The following is a 21,519-nucleotide window of genomic DNA, read 5'->3' as shown; positions in this document are numbered from 1 at the left end:
TCCATATTCTTACACATGCTTGGCTGTCAAACGTGAACAGTACACACAGGCCCAGGGTTTTGTCAAAGGGAAGAGAAAGGGAACACATTCCATAGGGATTTCATGGATTGTATTAATTTCCAAATCAAGCCTATTTAATTAGAGTGAGAAGGAAAAGGGCAGGAAGAATGAACAACATGGGCAACGGCAAAAAAAATTTACAATAAAATATGCTTGCTCCCTTAAGCAACGGCCACCAGGATCAGCCACACTACACAAATATTCCAAGCCACAGCAGAAGGGGAAGAGTATATTAAAAGTCAGCCACACACTGCCTTTGACAATGGATTTGAAAGAAGAACCAAAGGGGATCATACCTCACCCCTCTCACCCATGAGCAGCACCCCTGTAGTGGCCCAGGGAAGCAGGGGCAGCAGCAGCAGCACAGCCTCCCTCTGGCACAGTGCTAAATGCTATCAGGCAGGAGTCAAAGTCCAGTAAAATAATATGCCCAACTGGGTTGATCCGGATGAGAGCTCTTCTGGGCCCCGTGTTAGTCTTGGCACACCCTTGCCACTGCAGCCAAAATGGAGAACTCTTCAATTCATGCTGAGCTCAAAGCAGTATGGACTTATTTTAGCATGAGCACCTGCCCTACAGACCAGAGAATCACTTCAAGAGGAGTAGGAAGACAATTCAGCAGGATTTGTTCAAGTTTATGAAAGCAGAAGGAAGGACAGACTTCCTAGAGAGAAAAAAAAAAGGGACAGCACAGCATGTCTGTATGGGCTCTGGGATCCTCTCCCACTATGTGGCTTTGAGTTCTCTGCCGATGACAGTCCTATGAGGAAGGAAAGGACACATCTCTTGTCTCTTACAGCTGGTGGAGGGTCTGTAAGAGCATGTGGCGAGCAAATGAACAGGAGTCAAGAGCACGGTTTGGTCTGTGGAAAGAAGAGAAAGAGATATTTAAAACACTGAATTTACGAATGGTTTTGTATCTGCCTTTGAAAGAGCAAATAAACACTATTTCCAACACACTGGGCTTGTATGCCCCAAAACCTACAAGTTTTGCTCTCAGTTATCTCTTCCAAAACCATTCTGTCATTGCTGCCCAGATCACTGCTTCCCATTCAGAGCTTGCTGTGGAAAACTCTCTCTCCTGATGCTGAGTCCAAATCAGGAAGACAATGGCCAAGAATCAGAACATTTCCATAAGTATAAACATTCTGTTGCTGACTTTTATCTCTGCAGCCCAGCACCTCATTTTGGGTACAATGATGTGAGTGGGGGTGGAAACCCCCTTTCCTCTCTTCTGGCAATGGGATTTTCCATAAATTTCACTGTTCAAGGCCCTAAACACATAAGACAACCCTGTTCACACGCAAATCTTTTCTCACCAAGTCATCTGCTATCTATAATCTGATGGTGACTTTGGTCTTGGGGCTTTTAAGTCTTTGAAAGAAGCAACATAACTCCTATCCTCTCCTCCCCTGAGGTCAAGTAACATGTAACTGGCTTTGCTGGGCCAACCTTTCAGGGTGCCTTACAAACAGCCCACAGAACCTGCAGAACTTCACCTGAAAGGGCCCAGGACAGAGGTTGCAATAGCTATATCAGGTTTATACAGAATAATCTGCTCCCTGTAATTAAACAATGGAAATACACTTGCTGCAGGGTTAACATGAGGCTAAATTTCTGTAATGTTCCCATCACCTCCCAGTAATGTATATTTCTGTTTCTGCAGTCTAATTGCTGGCTCAGCATCACTAAAATTTCTAACAGCCTCTATCCATCCATAAGGGAACTTCCTCCAAAGAATTTTAATCCAATGTTTTCCACTGTTCTGAGAATGGAAGTCATTAATTTTACTTCTCTCCTACCTCACCATAGCAAACTAAACTTTAACAATGAACAGCTGTAAAGGCTACTCAGTTTGGGAAGGAAGGGTGAGCTGATATAAAGAATGGAATATCTAGGAAGGAGCAAGCAGTTCACCTCCAGGTTTACAGCACACGAACAATAGCTGCAGAGGTTGTTCAGTACAGCCCTCCATGTCTGCTGCAGTTTAACAGAAGCACATCTTGGAGAAGACTTAACCCTTTTTATTCCACCAAGAGCCATTCAGAGCCTCACACTGAACACACAGTGTCACAGAATTACAGCTTGGAGTTTATCTTTACAGTGGCTGGGAGAAGTATTTCAGTCCTCACCTTTAGAAGACCCAGCCCTATTTGCAATGAGCAGGTTGGTTCCATCCAGGCAGCTGCCCATTTTTGGAAACAGAGAACCTGGACTGCTGATGTTGATCACAGACAAGATCCCTCAGCAGCAGGGATCCACACTCCTAATACTAAGCCTCCTCTAGCACTAAAATCCTCCATATTTGCTGTTGAGTTAATCTGCCTGCCACTCTGCATTACAGACTGTTGAAAGAGACCAATGGCGTGCTGCAATTTAACAGCAAAGAGCAGCATTAAAAAAAACCCCAAAAAAATCAATCAAACAAAATCCCACATCCACATACTTTCAGTGTTTCCACCTAAAAATTCTGGAAAAAGCACATGTGGAATCACAGCACCCTCTTGCGTCCAAAAAAACCCAAATAAGGACTGGCAGCAAGCACAGTGAGATGGATACTGCTTACAGTCTGTATCCATAATGCTGTAATTACTATTGAATAGAGAACACTGCCTACAACAACAAATTGTCACAAAAGAAAGGAGCTAAGTGACTACTCCAGAAGGCCCTTGCAGCAAAACACAGCAGAGCTCTGGCCTAGGCAGCTACAAGAACTTTACAGCTCTGAAAGCCCAAAAAAATCTAACTGTAAACAAAAAGGAGGGACAGAAAAAAAAAAAAAAAGCAAATACCACAGAAACGCACACCAGTTTTCTGCAAGGGAGAGAATCATGGGTTTGACAGAGTGGAAGAACAGCTGCAACATTTGTTGCAGAAACAGAGGCCAGTGAGCTCTGAATGTAACTAGGCTAACCAAGTAGAAGTTTAACTTTAGGACAGTGATTTTACTGACTGAATTCCAAGAAGAGACAAGGGATAGAAGTTAATTGAGAAGCTGTGTGTTGGTTTTGGCTGGGACAGTTAATTTTCTTCACAGGAAGGACTGTGTTTTGGATTTGTGCTGGAAGCAGTGCTGATAACACAGGGATGTTTCAGTTAGTGCTGAGCAGAGCTCCCACAGCATCAAGGCATTTTGTTTCTCACCGCACCAGCAAGTAGGCCAGGGGTGTACAAGAAGCTGGGAGGGGACACAGCCAGGACAGCTGACCCCAACTGTCCAAAGGAATATTCCATAGCATATGGCATCATGCTTATTATATAAAGCAGAAGGAAGAAGCTAGGCATGATGGAGCTTTCCTAGAGATGGCAGAAGTGGTAAATTCTTTGTTTTGCTTTACTTGCAGCTGCAGCTTTTGCTTTACCTATTAACCCATCTTTATATCAATCCACAAGTTTGCTCACTTTCAGTCTTCCACTTCCCCATCACACTGGGGTGTAAGTGGCTAGGTGGGGCTTAGGTGGCAGCTGGGGTTAAACCACACTAGGCTATTTTAACTGGACTGTGGGGTTCTTGAACTGTTTACATTTACCCACATACACATTTAAGAGCTTTTGGCCTTGTTCCCTTAGGGAAAGCATTGTAAGAAATGCCTATGTTCATCTATCAAAGATATATTGCTTGTATCTAGTGTGGACTTCATTATGCAGCACAATACAGAAGTTTCCCTATAAAAATCAGAGCTTGCAACAGAGGTTTGCAAAGCAGAAAAGGTTCAGCTCCAAGAATTTCATAGCATGAGGGACAGTGGAGGCTTGGCATTAGCACCAATACCTACCACGGGAAGGCAGACAGATCTGTCTTCAACTGAGAGAGGCTCTCAGCTTTCACTCAGCTTCTACAGAACCTACAGTCTCATACTTTCACCAAGAAACTCAGCCTTCTTGTTCTTGTAGTGAAATGCTAGCTCTGGATTCAATGGGTTTGTTGTTGATGAATTCATTAAGACCAAAATTTTACTCTTTATGTTGTCACATACAGCATCATCTATAGCTTAAAAGAATTTATTGGGGAGAAGCCTACATGCACACATAAAGGGAGAGGAAGGGCAAGTGTCTTTTCTGAACAAAATTTGTTAGGACACTTAAGAATTAAGAGGCTAGTCTGTGCACTGGTATGTGACATAAATAATTAGGACAGTCAAATGCCCTGGATCAAAGTCCTTCTTCTGGAGTCTCAGATGCCAGTAATTTAAATTCCATTTTCAGGGCTGGGGCTTCATCAACAAGCAACAGCAAGGCAGCAGTGTAGGAAAGAGCAGAAATTCAGTGATCTGTCTGGGTAAGTTCACATGGCAAATCCTGGTACTTCTTGCTTAAACCTATAATGATTAAGTTGGAGGTGTATTTGTTCAGTTGGTAAAACATATGGTCACTGGCTTGTCACTGGACTCAAGACAGAGAGGAGACAGCAGACAAAGTGTTCCACAAGAAGGACCTCTGGTTAGCATTTGCACATGTGTAAACAAGATACTTTATTTTCCAAAGCTGACCTTAGCACGGCTGGTGGTTATGGACACAAACCACTGCTACACATCAGCTATGACAGCTTCAGCCACACCAGTGCTTGGAAAAACTCTTTTCCCCTATCACAACTGGCCAGCTGCCAAGCCCAGTAGAGCCAAGAGAGATTACCAGTATTTGACTGCATTCCTACTGTCCATGTTTCATACTGACCACAGCTATCTGATGCATCCACCTTTCATCAGCAATGGGTCCTAAGCAGCTGCAGATAACCCATATACCATGAAATTCAGGAAAGCTTAAGCCTCTTTCTGGAACCTCTTAAAAAGTTGCTCTCACCTTACACAGCACATGGTCTATGCTGAGCCAGCCACTGAGCTCTAAAAGAATTTCAGACCTCTGCTGTTGTGACAATTTTGGACTGTTTCTCCTCTGACTGTTGAACAGTAGTATTCAACCCTATTGCAAATCTGTTTGGTGGGGTTTTTTTCCCAAGTCTTATCAATGCTGAAGTTGACACTGATTTAATCCAGGAGAGATATGACTTCTATAACCATTTAATATATTAAAGAACCTAAAGCTGGTAGGGGCAGGGATAGTGGAAGTAACAACATTAAATCCAGGCAGTCAGTAAAAGCAGCTTCTTCAGTACTTAGGCTACCAATCTAGTTCTCAGAAAAATCACTAACTTTGTTGCTGTCACAGTAGGAAGTTCCATCTAAAAACAAATTCAGTCTTTGTGTTTTACAGTTTTCATCTGCTGGTGTTCAGTGTCACACAGCATGACAACTCTGGTAGAGCTCTGCTGACCCTCTTAACTCAGAAGGATGATTTGCAGGGCATAGTTAGATCCAGTGTACCCACAGTTCATTCAAGCAGTGGCCAGAAACACAGCAGGTTTCCTTAAGCTCAAAACAGCACTTCTGTGAGAAGCATTAGCATTTTCTGCTTCAGAGCCACTTCCTTGAAAAGCCAACTTCCCACTCTTCCTTCTTTTAGAATCAAGATTTTTTTTTAAACTGTGAACCTCACATACTGCAGTAAACAAGATAAAAGTAGAAGCCCATTAAGCTATTAATTCTCAATTTCAGAACAGACATTTAGTGGGCTTTCACCACAACCTGCATGTAGCTATTAACCCCAAACAGTTTCACAAGCTCCCACAGAGAAGACTGCATGGTAAATACAATACTCACTTTGTGACAAAAGCTGAGAGAACTGGGGCCAGGGATTTAGGGAAATAATCCTGCTGGACCATATGGTTCAAGGTCATAAGAATACCATAGAGGCTTGGAACAGCTTTGATCTTCTCTTCACTCTGAGAAATGGACAAGAAGTCAGACATCAGACAATCGGGATTTGATCTAACCCACTGTAATTCACAGACAATGAATTCTCTGAATGAAGCACTCCCACACACTACAGCAGAGAAAGCTGGTCACTAGATTAAGTGCAAGACAGAGGTGGCCAATTCCATAGTCTCCCAGCAGCAGCACCTGAAATAATGGACCAAGAGCTTTCTAGTACTTAGCAACTGTCAGCAATAGTAATAGGGAAAGAAGTAGTGAACCTGCAAGTGAAACAACCAAATCTTTTCACAGGCCCTGTGTCAAAGTGTTCTCCTGAGGAATTTCAGGAGACTTCAGTCCATAAAGAATTCAGTTGCCTTAACATAATTTTTATATTATTCTGTAGCTCATTTTTATACCATCTCCAGTTTTTTGATAGGCTTCCTCCAGAATGATTCAGTATTCCCAGAACTGGTATTACAATTATGTACCAGATAAAGGCAACAGTCATACCCTTGCTTACATTATGCATAGGTTATTCTTATGCATAATGTGATGCTATCCTACATGTCCCAACTCTTATATTGTTTACATTTATTTCTCCACTGGCATTTCAACAAAACCCCTCATTCTGCAGACAGGACCTAGACCTGTGTTCTTGGTGTATGACCTTGGAGTTCATGGTATTAATATCTTTGCTCATGTGTTTCCAGCTACATAGGACTGAAAACAGAGTATGCACCCTTTCCACATATAGAGGGACTGGTGATGAATTAGGCATATCACAGATGACAATCTGGGCTGATCAAGGGCTTTATCATCAATGCTACTTGCTGGCCTGAAAAAACTCTTCTGGAGCACAGCTCTGTGCTTTGTGCCTCATGCATATTGTTATTTTCCATATGGGCAAGAGGTAGGTGGCAGTCCTCAAAACAGGCATTCTGCAGAACAAAATGCAATGGAACCTTGGGCTCCATTGACCTTTCTGAGAAGTGGGAAGCTTAGTGTTGGTCCAGTATAGAATGAATATGGGGAGAGGCCAAACTGATTTTTAGGAAATTAAGTAATATTCATGTATATCAACAAAGGTCTGGACCCCAAGCTGGATATTACCAGAAGGACATTCATAGGCCTATTTAATAGTAGGCTGCTATAACAAGATTATGGCTCTTACGCAGTTTAGAGTTGTCTTAGTTTAAGTTTCCATTCTCAGCTTCCAGCTCAAGAGGCAGTGAGAAATACTAACCCTTGTAGCACAAGCAGGCAAAGGCATTTAAGTCTGCAGACACAACTCCTCCAGAGTCACCTCACTGAAAATAAAGCTACTAATTCTATGCAAATCACAGGCTATCTACTGACCCTCCATCTTTTCTCACAATACATTTATTCCTTGTAACTACTTACTTAACACTTGCATTTGGCAAAGAGACTCCAAAGCATGAAGGTGAATGCTACTGATCTGGCATGAGTAGCTGATACACATTTTTGAGACATGCCCTCAAGAAATGCTTTAAAGGACCCCATTAACTAATAATATTGACATGGCTTTTATAGACACCATAGTCCAGCAGCAGCACTATTGCCCTGCCTGACCCACCCTACCTTCAGGGGATGATCAAGTATGCAGAGCACATTAAGCAGAAGATGCACAAAAAGGTGACACATCCTTCATCCTAATGCAACCCTGCAATTTGCACTTTCTGCTGGACCTGCAGACTTCCATTGTCCCTGAGCATCAGGCATGCACAGGCACCCAGCTGCTTCCATGGCAACATAATTACCCAAAATCCTGCCAGTCTGGTCTTCAACAGCCTAAACAGACCATGACTTAACTCTTTCCTGCTTCCTCACCTTCAGTAGTCCCATGTGGATCAAAAGGTTTGTGATGAATGCATCTGAATTAAACGTGGCAGAACTGAAGGCTTTTTTCATCAAGGCATCTAAAAAGAGATAAGCATGTTATTTTAAGCAATGCAGAAAAAGGACACATGATTTTAAGATTAAGATGGATCATATGGAAACTCAGCTGCTAATATTCGTTAAGGTTTCATTTGTCTTTGTAACTATAATCTCAAACACTCAGACAGGTAAAACCCCTTAAGTACAAGGTGGGGGAAAAAATATAACACACAAAGCCCACACAAGAATTTTCACACTGCCAGGCTTCAGATGCAATACACCTCAGTCCCATGCACCACCAGATGCTCTGCTCAGTGCATTTGAGCATGCATGCTATGTGAACACATGCATATAAACATGATCGGATGATCTAGAACACCAAGAAGTATAGCCTTGACTTTTTGAAGGCCAGCAACAATTCACCTTTCATTTGAAACCACAAGGAGTGAGAACACAATCAGAAAATTTATTCAGCTGTTTTCTGGGCTCCCTCAGGGCCAATACTGTGCCACAAACAATGGGCAAACCAGTGCTTTTAACATCTTATATCTACAAGATGGGTAAGGCACCTGCTTTTGACCATGCCTCTGACCATTTTGTTTTCTTAGAATGGGCAGAAATCACTAGAGTGGCTGTAGAACAGTGCCAGACATTAAGCAGGGCCCTCACTGTTAGCTGATGGTAACTTTTATGAAAGGAAACTAATTGCCAGGTTCTACCTTTCCTGAAGAAGCAGGAATAGAGATAAATATACACACAAGCACACTTTAGACAACAGTAATATCCTTTGGTCCATGCATAACCAACTTCAGAGATTTATTATGTTACACCTTTACAAACAAGAGTTGCACCATGTCTATGAATTCCAAAGAAATTCCAAACTAGGGAAATGCACAATATACCACCTTAAGTGGTCTTAAAAACAAGTGATCCAGTTATTTTGCACACTGATAGGCAGCCAGTCTATGGGAGAACTGAACTGCTGGGAGATTTGAAAAATATGAAAGGCAGCAGTCAGATGCCCAGGATTGTTTGGAAATTCCTATTTCCAAGCAAAACCATGAAGGGATACTACTGGTCCACACACTTATCAGACCTAACCCAAATTACTACTGCACAGTACAGTGTGAGAAATGGTCCTTTGTTTGAATGTAAGTTGCTGTGTCTTGCCCCATGTTGGCAATGTCTGCTTCTTGAAGAAATTAAAGATGTTTCAGACTGATAAAGAGAGACATCAATTAGGAGGTCTCTCTTTACATTCTTGCAATACTGCACTAGGGAGGCTACTTCCTGCAAAATACTTTTTAAACAAACACCCTTGGAAAGGTAACTGACCTTGGAACACAGAACTACTGGCTACTGACAGCCCAGCATCAGGGAGATACAGTAAAGGCAGCAGCAGCCCACAGCAACAGCAGCTACAACAGAGCCATCACCAAGCTTTGGCAGCACAAGCTATGCCAGGTTCAGAATGAATCTCACTCCACACAGCAGCATGGCACAGCTTGGCACTTTGTTATTTGCCAGGGACAAGAAGGCCCAGTGGGCTGTCCCCACCTTGCAGTGGTGTCCTTGGCACTGAACCAGATCACACCACAAAGTGAAGAAAGGCTCAGTCACCTGTTGTTTCATGCACTGCTGTTTTCACTGGGGCTTCATCTTTGAAGACTGAGGATATCCTTAGGAGAGTTGCGACTACTTTCTCTACATCTGATGTATCTGTCTGAAAGAGAAAAAAGAAAGAAATCAATTCACTGCAAAACAGCTACACAACATGGGTCTCTGCTAGGGCTGTGGCAAGAATTACAGTCTTCAGCTGACTGACATCAGCTTTGCCTTGGCCATATCACAAGGCACAAGTAACACAAACCAGATTACTCTATGCAGAAGTTCTGATGCCAGTTTAAGCATTAACTGCATCATCTGCTTCCATAAGGTTCTTTGGGATCACTGGAGAAAATATGCAAATCTAGATCAAGTTATCACCTCTGGCAATTAAATGATTTTGAGAGAAAAATCAAGCCCAGACAAGCATCAGCTCACCTACCTGCTGAGCTATCAACACAGAGCACTTTGGTCCTAGTCGCAGCAGCTTCTCTGGTGATGGGAAAGCAAGGAATGTGGCAACATCCACAGGAGGAGATGGCACGGGAGTTGAAGCCTGAAACAGGCAGAATCCATCTCAAGTTTATTCTTGGAAGTAAATTAATTGGTTCAGCAAAGGCACATGGGACAGGTCAGGGCATAGCTATACCAGGTCAGAATTTGTTCAGCTTGAAAAAATTTGTTCAGCTTGAAAACAGCCTGAGGCCAACCTAAGCCCAGAGTTGGAATGGCCAGGATACGCTAGCACAAAGGCATGGCACTGCATGTGCAAGATCCCCACCACCTTCTGAACACAGAAGACCTTTTCTACCCATGTGTTGCTACAACCTCTACTCTCTCCATGCATGTGTAATACATGCACACTTTAACAAAACACAGTTTTCAACTAATCCATTTTCTTTATTTCCTGAATGTTGTCTCCCTACTACAGTAGTGCCAGCCCATGCAGGAATGTGAATGCCTGTCAGCACTTCAAGTTCAGACTCCAGAATCTCATTTCCTCCTTTCCTCCAGCTGACGAAACAAATCCAGCTGGAAGTAAGCTTACCTGTGAATCAATTATCTTCTTAGGAGTCAGTGACTCCTGTTCTTCTGCTCCTCTCTCCTTCAGCTGCTGCTGTTCCTCCTCCTCTTCCTCCTCCTCATCTTCATCCTCTTCCTCTTCATCATCATCCTCATCCCCTTCATCGTCACTAAGGTTTGAATGTTACAGATTACATTAATTACACACCTGGAATTCCTATACATTGCCACTCAAAACTTTTCAGGAACAAAAGAGCAGCCTCTCCTCAAAGTCCTACTGCAAGAAGCACATCTCACAAGACACCAAGAGGACATTCAGTCATCAGTCGCCTAGTTGAGAATAGCAAGAAAAGATCAAACACAATCAGTCACTAATGCTAAGGTAAGTCCATCAATGAAAACAAGACAAGTTTTCAAGACACATGCTTGGCTGTGCTCCACACTCAGATCAACATCCATCAGCAATGAGAGAGTTCTCATTTTAAAATGAGACAGGTGAATGAAAGTGTTCATGAAAATTGTCAGAAAACTGCTGATTTAAACTGTGGTACCATGCCTACCTCAACGATCCCAGCACAGATGCCATATTGAAACCTTCAAGAATCTCATGGAGTTGCTCACATACCTCTTCTCCCAAACAGTTACCTAGGTTGATAGAGGAAAGGGAGTAGACTTGACAGATGCACACAAATTTGTCCTTGGGTATTTAGCTGTATATTCTTGTCTGTCTCTTGCTTCTGAAATCAGTTATATGCCATTTCTGCACAACACCTCAGAGGCAGCAACACAAACTGCACTTTATCAGACAAAATCAAGCAGTTGTTAAACAAATTTCAGCAGCATTACACACTGGCTGGGAATGAAAACCCCCTAATGTTTCAGAGTGTGTTTGAGACACTTCCTGTGAATTCTCTAAACAGCTCTTGTTCTTAGTGACTCTAAAACAAGGACACACAGCACAACACCAGTTAAATGCAGTGACTCAAGGTATGAACAGCAAAAAGTCAAAAGTCAAAGTTCTCACACTCTTCTGCAGAGTTGCACACAAAGGTTTTTGTTTGCAAGTATGAAATACCTGAGGTGGCACTGAATAATTAAGAGTTTTACTGAAAACAGGTACAGGTATGAGATTAATCTTTCCACCTTATGAGATGTACCAAAAATGCTTAACAATTAACCGAGTTCATGGTTTAAGAAAACTTTCGGGATCTAACAATTTCCTGCTCCAAGGTCATGCAAGTTCAGCTACTCTGAGTACTGTTTTTTTATATGCTGACAATTGCAAGAATAGAATGTGATTCTGTCAACATTCTTCCTATTGGTTACTCATTGTAATCAAACTAGACATACTTTGATTTAGCAAACTTACATACCATTGAGATCCAACTTCTCCAACTCTGTCTTATCTTCAATAGCTTCAGCAACAGTCAGAGCAGCATCTCGTTTAATCTCACAGAAAGACAAATTCAGTTCCTAAAATGCAGAAGAACATTTTGTCTGCAGAATTCCTATTAACTATCATATCCATAAACTTCATGTCCTCACTAATGTCTTGGAAAGACTCTCATTTGAAGAAGCTCCCAGCAAAAGTAGTATTTTTAATTGAAAATAAAGCCTGACATACTCCTACCTCATATACCTAAAAGAAGAATTTTGAAACATACTAATGTTAAGAGCAGTATTGTTAAAGGTGATAATTTTAAAATACCTACAGATCACTGCTCACCTAAAAGGTAGCAGACATTTCAGTCCTTAGAAGTCAGATATCTTCACTCACTAAGGGTCACAAGAGCACTCCAAAATTCATGCTCCAGTAAAGTCTAACAGAAGCAGGGCAGCTGCCATACTGAACAGATTGCACATTTGACACTTCAGTTGCTAGTTAGGGCCTTCAAAAAAACAAGCCATGAGTGGTACTACTTCTGATAGCCCCAGCCAACAGAGAAACCATGTGGACTAGTAAGAGTAAAGTTACTCAACAGCCAGACACCATCCCCCACCATTCCACATTGTGCTCAGTCAATCCCTTCCTGAGAAGAGATTGAATATTAACATCAGAAGGGAAGGAGTCCTTGAACAGAACAAATCAGCTGCAATTGCTTCATACTACCCTCCCTTAACCATTTGTGCTCTGGAAAAAAATATTTAACTTCAGGCTGTTCATCTCAATATACCATTACTTAAGTCTTCTTGGGAGATTCAGACAAGTTCCAGTAGAACCAAGAGAAGCCCAAGCAAGGGATCACACACCACAAAGAACCTACTTCTTTCTGTACCAGATTCATAAGTGCAAATGGATATTTGAACTCAGATGAATTTTTATCTTTGACTAGAAGATTAGGAATCACGTGTTCAGCATCTGTCTCAGGGCAGTTATGACTCATGGCAGGCATTTCTAGAGCTCCTAGTTTGCTTACATTATCAATTTCACTTCAGCCTATCCAGAATGTTGTCAGATTCAAGTCCTGTGCAAATATTGACATAGGAGGCTGTGGTATCACCAAAAAACTAAAAATACTTGGACCTTTGACTGATGCTCTAACAAAGTAAAAGCATGAACTGTAGGAGCTAGGAAATGCTCAAGAGACTACAAGCTGTTCATGAAGAGAGACATGTCAGTTCCCACTCATGAGGCTCTGGGAAGTTCTAAAAGCAGGTACTTCCATTATCAGATTGCTTGAGTAGCACTTGCTGAGTTGAGCCCACAGCTGCAAAAACATCAAGCAAAGATTAAACAGATCACTGGTACACCTCCACACAGCACAGCCCTAGCTGGATGGTGGGATGCCACTGATCTACAGCAGAGCTTGTTCGTTTTCAGTTGTGAGGACAAAACCTACATGGAAATTAATCCTATTTTAAAGTAACCCATAGTGATAGGGCAACGAACAGAAAAACATGAAATGGAAAACTTGGCATTCTTCAAAAGAGCTGGACAGCTAGCAGACAATACCTTTAATTTATGAAGCCCTTCTTTAACAGCATCAGCAATAGCAACAGCACCCTTTGAACGCACCAGGCAGTCCCCAAAGTTGATCACTTCAATCTGTCGAAGAGCCTTCAGAGTCTGCAGAGCAAGACAGCACAGATTTGAAAGTAGACAAGCAAGTAAGCAACTTCAGACACAAGAAGTGACCATCACTCCTGGAATGTCATCCTTCCCATCACAACATGTGCTTCCACCAACCCAAAGGTGGTAATGCCAACTAGACTTGAGACAAAACCCAAACCAATTGCTTAAATCAACTCACCTCTGCCATGGCCACAGCTCCTTTCTCTGTGAAGGTGTTGTCATTCAGGTTTACAACCTTAAGCAGTGGGTTGATAGCAAAGGCCTGTGCCAGTGCTGTTATGCCAGGATGGTTAATTCCATTCTGTGGCATATGGACCTCTTCCAGAGTCCCAATGATCTGGGAAAGGATGTTGATAAAGGCTGTTAGAAAACATACTTCAGCTCAAGAGTATACTGCTCCACTCTTAGGATTTACTTAAAATTATTTGAGTTTCTAAACTCCATCAGTTCTACAGAGAATTATTTACCAGCACTTCTGTCACAAAATCTAAGTGAAACTGCTGACTCATGGCAAATATCAGATTAACACAAAGCCCTGATTTAAAAAGCCACAAATATCATTGTCCTATATGTCTACTTTAGATAACATAAAACAAGAGTTCCTCACCTGTGGTTCAACAACACTGAAACAGATCACACAACATCACTGGCTATGGTATTTTTCTAATTAAAATCTACATTTTGCCCTGACTGCAGAAGCAAACATGTAAGAAAGTTAGAATAAATATTGTTTATGGACTAAACAGCATGTCACATAACACAATAATTAACCCCACTTTGGTAGTGCCATTCAATCTTAATTCTCCATGAATCACACTGTTACGCATCTCTTAAGTATTTAAGAGGTCTTATTTTTGGCATGATTACTGATTAATCAAAATAACATCCAAGCAGTTTTTTATGAAAAAAGTCAACCTATAACCTGCAATATCATTGTTAATATACCTGACAATATGCAATTTGGAAGTTACAATTACAATTTAGAAGTGACTTCAAGCAGCAACTGAGGAAAAAAAAGGGAATTATGTGGTCCCAACCACAACAAATTCTCTTCCTCCAACAAAAGTGCAAATGGGCCAGTGACTGCTAGAGAAAGCCAGGCAGCACTTCAGGCTCTGACCAGATGATCCTAGTAAAAACACTGGGCTGCTTTTGCCAGATGACTGAACAACTAGGCAAAGCAGCACTCAAGAGGACAAGCTGGAATACCTACCCCAGCACCAGTCAACAACATTTAGCATGGAGAGGAAAAGGAATAGGACTATTAAATTACTCAGGAGATGACTGTTTCTCCCTCAGGTAACTACTTTACACAGCCACTAGTTATATGTTTGGAAATTTACGTCACATAAACACTCATCAACTCTAATTCCACTTGTTGAAAACTCCAGTTTCAGCAGCAACATCATGAGCTTAGCGAACCAACCACCAGCTCCTGCCTCCAAGCTGAGGCAAACTGTGTGCCTCATCTTGAACACCAGCACTGAATCCTACTTTGCTCCAATTTGCTGTCAAAGCAGCTCTGGTTTGATACTCACCCCAAAGGCTTCAGCCAGGGCAGTGGCACCATCATTCTCCAGACGATTTCTGCCAGCCACAAATATTTTTAAAGCAAGAGGCTTGCCCTGGGCACTTGATTTCCTGTGACACTCTTTCAGAGCAGCTGCCAAAATCTAAAGATAAAACAAGCAGTTTATACTCCCCCAGCATATCACTGTACAGGAATCAAACTGTTTTGTAGATCCACCTCTCAAGAAACACTCTGGGCATCACTGAAATGTACCTGTTTCTACAATAGGGGATACAGTAAAATTGTCTCTACATGCAAAACTTGCACGCTGTGGTCTTAGGCAAGAATTGATAATTTTGCAACACTAAAACACACTGAGCCATCAAGAACATTTTGCTCTTAATCAGGCAAGCACTTATGAATAGAAAGTTGACTATGAGCTACCAATGCACACTTGAAGCAAAGTAAGTGTGCCTTGGGAGAAAGGACTCACAGCAGGTCAGATCCTTCTCTACTTAGTCCTGTGAAATGCATCCAAGTACAGTGTCCAATACCAGGCACCTACATGGGTATACTGGGGTGAGTCCAGCAAAGGGTGCCAAGAATGATGAAAAAACTAGAGAATTTTACTCACTAGGATAATATTGACTCCTGAGATTATTAAGGCTGGAGAAGAAAAGGCTCTGGGGGAGATATTATCCATATGTAAAAACAGCCAGAACAACAGGATCAGGGGAGAATGTGGTATAAAGAAGGCAGAGCCAGACAAATGCACACAAGCCAGTGCAGAGAAAATACCATTTTAACACAAACTCCCTTTTGTACTGTGACAGTTGTTAAACATTGGGTAGACTATTCACAGAGCATGTGAAGTCTCCATATTCAAAACCTGACTAGACACAAGCTTGAAGAACCTGGTGTAGTTGCCTTGAGCAGGGGAGTTGGTGATCACCAAGATCCCTTCCAACCTCATTCCCAAAGATGAGACAGCCCTTACCTTGCCACCACCAATGCCCATGCCACAGTTATTGAGCTTGAGTTCCTGCAGAGTGTAGCATGCAGGGCTCTTCAGCAGAACCTCAAAGCCACGCACACCGTCTGGCCCAAAGGCATTGTCACTCAGGTCCAGCTCCACTAGCTGGGCTCCAGCAGTGATGAGTGCATCCCCCAAAGAGATCTGTAAGGAAACAGATGGCAGTGGGTGGAAGGGAATGGATTAACTTTTAGTGACATCCTCAATGCAGTGGCTAGGTATGACAGTGATGCTGCAAAAAAATTTTCATTTTGAAGACATTCTGCAAAACTGCATGAGGAAATAAAATTTTACTGCTAACTCCAGAGAGGAAGTTGTGCAAATTAAGCTAAAGGTAACCATAAATCAGTTATCAAGACACTATCCCATCCCTTTAGGTCAAATACTTTTCCAAGTGAGTTTCCTCATCTACACTACTGAAAGAAATATTGTTTTCATCATGTTGAGCTTATCATGTTCTGGCTTCACAGGACTCAAAGAGACAGGCAGCTCTGTAACGGTCTTAGAAGATAGAATGAGAGCTAAGGTTTTTAAATAAATCATTTGGCTCTGTTGGGTCATGAAGATGTTTTTCCCAGTGAAAAGCTCCCTCACTAGCATGGACTCATCTTTTAATTAACTCCTCTCCACCTCATACAGGAAGAGCAGAAGAGAATCACTCACCTATTCTGAGACATTTAGTGTTAACAGCACAGAGAAGGATCAGCTCTGTACCAAAATACAGACTCCCACAAAAAGCATGACAGGTGAGAAAAGAGGTTATATTAGTCAGAAGTCTTAGATCTAGTTTTTACTTACCAAAGCGGGAGGGATTTCAGACCTTAGCCTCCCTGTGAACATGTCACTCCAATGACACCTCTAAAATAAGAAGCATACAGATAAAACCCACTAAAATATTTAGGCCAACACAGTTGTAATAAACATTTACATATACAAACTGCATTACATCACTGGGGACAGCTTAATGCTGTCTCCCTTCCCTTGTGCTGTCATTTGATTGTACTAAAGAGCTACAAGAACCAGTGTCACAATCACTTCACTTGCAAGGACAAAGTAACTGAAATGCACACCATAAACATTATATAAGAATTCTTGCTTGTGTTCAAGCTGGAATTTTTTTCTGCTTAGAAAATTACCACAGGAAAAAGGCAACAGGAAACAGAAGAATACATTAGGTATGCAGATTTTACTAAGGTATGAAGCTCAACAATCTGAACTTACTTGAAAAGCCACACTTGGGTGATTAATGTGTATCAATGTTTCACACCACTCTCCTTCAAGGGACAGTGTAGTGTCTCTAGAAGCACAGCATCCCCTTAAAATTAGGCTAGAGCAATAGTAGGAAAACACAGCTTGGGCAAAGATAAACCTCCTGTTGCATTTCCTCCATTATTTCCTTCCTACTTGGACATTCTCTGAAGACTCTCTCCAGAAGATCCAATTCAGCTTTCCTGAGAACTTCATTTGAACTTCATGTTTTGTTTGGCTCTTTGTTTACAGGTGCTGCCTCCAAGAGAGACTCTTCCTCACACAGCTTCCCAGCTTTAAGACTGGAAGCCTTCTAAACAAGAAGTTAGGAATGCAGAAGGTGTTCCCATTATCCCAAAGTCTCCAAGTTATGCTGTGTTTACATAAGGTTGCTCTTCCTACTGGAAGAGCCACCAAGCAAGCTTCAGGGGTAACTCAAGGCAGGCTTCTGCAGGAAGAGCCTAGACAGGCCTTCAGTATTTCCACATTACTTCTTCCCCTTGACTACTTAAGACTCTCACCTTGAGCTCGCTTTTCTTCTCCAAGGCTTTGGCAATAACCTTTGCTGCCTCCACACCCACTGTGTTGCCTTCCAGGCGCAAGGCTTCCAGGCCATCAAATTCTTCAATCTGCTTGATCACTTCTTCAGCTGCAAAAAGCAGATAATCTAGTTGGCCTTTTAACCATTGTCTTGGTTACCACAGTAACCCTCTGAGATCCAGTGATACATGTTCAACCTCTAGCAAGAACAGCTGAACAACATTATCTGAAAGGACCCTGAAACAGCAATGGGAACAGAGCTAAAGTGTCAGGTCACCAGAGAGAGTATTCTCCATTCCCTACCCTGCCTTCTCAATTTTTTTCTAGTTCTATTTTGATAACCATCCTATTTGCAAAAGTTTTTTTACTTCCCAAAAAAGAAAAATCCTCAACCATTCAGCACATGGTTTAGAAGCTAGAGTTTGTGTCCCTACAAAGCTGTAAGGACTAAGTTAGAAGTTGATGGGAATTAGTATCACATCAACAGGAAAAGGTTCCCACTGACAGACAAAAGTAATGTCTGTTTAGCAAACAAGTCAGGGAGGAACAATTTAACTTCCCAGTAATCCTATGCAAGGCAAAGAAGCAAGCTGCAGCCTCCCCTGCCAATGGGCACTTATTGTTCCCAAGCTCCAAGGCCTTTCCTCATAGTTCAGTGCCTTTGAACTACTAAAACGATCTATAAAAAAGCTTCACCTTCAACATTAGCAAAAAAATATGCACTGTAGCAAATAACCTCTCTGAAAAAAACATGCTGATTTCCTTGGAATGGCAAAAATGTTGATCTAAGACTATATACATTTTTTTCCAGATATTTACATTAGTAGCCACTGTAAGACTTTCTCACTATGAAACACACATACACCAAGACAAGAAGTGAACTATTGCAGCAGGCAATGGATTACAAGTGGATCACAACTCTTGTCTTGTTCCAAGAGCTGTGATCCACTTGCTCACTGTTTTTAAAAGGAGCAATGGCTTCTAACACCCAGTGACTGTTAAAAGCACTTAGAGAGAACACCAATAATGCAATTACAAACCAGGGACCCAAACCCCAATTACAGCAGCTGCAGCACTGCCAGGGCATCAGGTCAAAGCAGGGTATCAGAAGGGAAGGAAATGCCTCTATCAGAAGCAGCTGTAGCTGACAGACCCTTGCATCGCCTATATTATGACAACTTGTCCATACAGAATTAGCAGGAGGTTTACCACAAGATTTTACAACTGCAGGGAGACACTTCCCAAGCACAAGGATATTCTCTCTTACCATCTTCAGCCGTGTTGAGCTTAAGGCTCTGGCCTTTGAAGCTCAACTGTCCACCACCCACTTTGGTTTTGGCAAGCGACTCCGCAAGCTTAGTGATGTCTTCTGACGCCATTTTCTTGCTTTTTCCAAAAGTTAAGGGCTGTCAATTAAAAGAAATTGTCACCATAAAAACTCTCAAACTACAATACATAATCTGTATGAATAACCATATGTATTCGAACACTAATATCGTTTTTGTTACTGAGACATCTAATTGAGTTTTCAGTGCTTTCCCCAGAGCTCAATTAAGACAGCTAGGCTAGATTAATATTCCAAAGCCAACCAGTCAGATGTTGCTGATTCTTCCACCACTGACAAGACTTGGGTTTTGATGAAGTTGTAACACTTCTTAAATAAACAGCAGGTAAAACTACGGATTAAGGCCACATTAAGACATTAATCTTTGTGCAAGACTAACAATTACAACATCATATTCCTCTCTCCTCAAACCCTATCCCTTAATTATATGTGCTGCACACTTTTCCTGCTCTTCAAAGCAAGCTAGAATGAACACAATTGCTTTTCCTTTTCAGTGATATCCCCAGCAGTGCCCTTGTCAGCACAGTTCCAGAACTACCGAGTTGCTGAAAACATTGTGTGTGCTGCATACCAAACTCTCTCAGCTTTCTGGGTGCTCTTTCCTTTCAGATGTTCCACACAGATTCATCACACATTAAACAGGACGATCTTACACTCACAATAAATTCATGAACATTTAGCCTTGAGGCACAAGTTTGAAGCTAGCCATGCCTGGTAGCATCTGCATAGCATTATTTAATGAATATTAATCACTGTGTGAAGGAACTGGCCTCCATCCATTCAGCAGGATAAACACAGAGTATGTTTCTTATCCCACTACCTCCTCTGGGATAAAAGACTACACACAACTAATGCTCAGAAACCACACACTGAAACAGACTTTAGATATCAGAAGGGATGAGGTTTCATTCCTACAACAGAAAACTGGTTCTCTTCCATTCTTGTCTGATTTAGAAATGACCCCACACTCATGCAGCTCTTTGAACTCAACAGCACTGGTTTTAAAACACCCCCTAAGCAAAAGCTATATATACATACTTTCCTCCTGACACCCATCTGTGAAGCCTCCAGCTTCCCCAGAGTATGACTTCTCTTCAGGGGTCTTTAACTTTAATATTGCTTTTGGAAACAAAATCTCCAAGGCTGAAGAACATAATTCTTCTAGGATGACTATCCCCTCAAGTAGATGCTGCCAGTAGAAGGGAGCCTGCATAACTTCCTCCACTCCTACCAGACTACACAGACACCAAACTCATGGACACTCCAAACCTCTGCCAATCCAACATCGAGAAGGAAGAAAAAGAGGACATACTCCAAACGATGCAGGCTTTACCAGACAGGAACAGAAGTTAATATCTGAAGAAGTCAGTCTGTTCATCTAGTTCAATTAATAGCTTTACTTTTAAAAATCAGTTCCATTCTACTGTTCTACTATGCTCTTCTTTACAGATGTACTCATTCTCTGGGCTTCTCTTTCCCTTAAATCTCCTTTTACTTTCTTCACCTTACACACAGACTACTTCTGATCTCAGCAGTCAAACCCAGCATCACATCCTGAAATATGTTTTATAGCACACATCAGCCACACCCAACTGTCAACCTACCAGAGGTTTCTTCACTGCTAATTCTTCCGCAAAGAAAGCTTTGGGGAAAAAAAAAAAATTGAATAGTTAGCCTGTTTGGCAAATACAACCAAGATCTGGAGATGCCTGAAGAAATGTTTCCTTTTCACTTAAAGGTTGTAGGAAACTTTACACTTCCTGATGGTCAAAAGTTAGTTCAGACGAATGCTTTAATCACAACACTTTGTCAACTCCAACAGACAACACACCGGCTACCTGCTGCTCGCCCAGCAACGGGGGGCCCGGTAGCGCGGGGCGCCAGCCCGAGGTTCCCCCGCCGCCAGCCTCTGACAACCTCCCCGCGCTGCTGGCTCCGGGGGCGTTTGAAGGCTCCTCTCTTCCCCCGCGGGAGCTGCCGAGCGCCGGTCACACGCTCCCCCCCCGCCGCGTGTAACGGGGCCCAAAGCGCGGCCGGAGCGCCCCTTGCCACCCGGCGGGGGGAGAGGGAGCGGGGAGAGGACCCCACGGACTGACACGCGTGCCCCGCGCCCCCGAGGGGGGACCCCCGCCTGCGCGTGGGAGGGGCGCGCATGGCAGCGCCCCCCGCAGGCGGGGCCGAGGAGCTCGTCAGCCCGCGGGATCGCCTCATCTCCCGCACAGCCCCCTCCGCCGGCCGCTAACGGCGGCAGCGACCGCCTAGCCCCTCACCTCCTCGGGGATTCCGCCGCCGGTGGCTGCCGGGGAAGGCGCGGGAGCCTCACGCCGCCGCCGCGCCGGGGCCGCTGGGTGAGGGGCGGGCGGGAGGCGGAGGATTTGAACGCCGGCAGTTCTGCTCCCCGCTGCGGGATTGGCTGCTGCGCTGTGGCGTCAC

At 42.8% G+C, this 21,519-nt stretch overlaps 1 protein-coding gene across 4 annotated transcripts; it reads right to left on the bottom strand.

Moving 5' to 3' along the window:
* Positions 1-92: 92 nt before the first annotated feature.
* Positions 93-21,486, bottom strand: RANGAP1 (Ran GTPase activating protein 1). Of its 4 annotated transcripts, XR_014849274.1 has the most exons (18): positions 20,925-21,299; positions 20,691-20,728; positions 19,009-19,147; positions 17,723-17,850; positions 16,752-16,811; positions 15,918-16,097; positions 14,949-15,083; positions 13,589-13,747; positions 13,291-13,404; positions 11,711-11,810; positions 10,898-10,982; positions 10,363-10,507; positions 9,757-9,870; positions 9,330-9,432; positions 7,662-7,750; positions 5,718-5,839; positions 4,551-5,556; positions 3,997-4,274 (listed from the first exon to the last, which is right to left on the bottom strand). XR_014849274.1 is itself a non-coding variant. In XM_085048677.1 (17 exons), the coding sequence occupies exons 3-17, from the start codon at positions 19,118-19,120 to the stop codon at positions 854-856; spliced, it is 1,716 nt and encodes a 571-aa protein (XP_084904803.1). In that variant the 5' UTR covers positions 19,121-19,147; positions 20,691-20,728; positions 21,357-21,486; the 3' UTR covers positions 93-853. The 4 variants fall into 4 exon arrangements, 3 of the variants coding, with proteins under 3 accessions (XP_084904803.1, XP_084904801.1, XP_084904802.1); XM_085048677.1 differs by lacking the exons at positions 3,997-4,274; positions 4,551-5,556; positions 20,925-21,299 and adding exons at positions 93-923; positions 21,357-21,486; XM_085048675.1 differs by lacking the exons at positions 3,997-4,274; positions 4,551-5,556 and adding an exon at positions 93-923 and having other exon boundaries at positions 20,925-21,295.
* Between the last annotated feature and the right edge of the window lie 33 nt (positions 21,487-21,519).

This window comes from Lichenostomus cassidix, chromosome 1Aa (assembly GCF_008360975.1).
Source record: "Lichenostomus cassidix isolate B80296 chromosome 1Aa, HeHo_3.0, whole genome shotgun sequence".
In the NCBI taxonomy this organism is placed as follows: Eukaryota; Metazoa; Chordata; class Aves; order Passeriformes; family Meliphagidae; genus Lichenostomus; species Lichenostomus cassidix.
The sequence above is the reverse complement of the archived record's forward strand: the minus strand, read 5'-3'. Positions and strand labels throughout refer to the sequence as shown.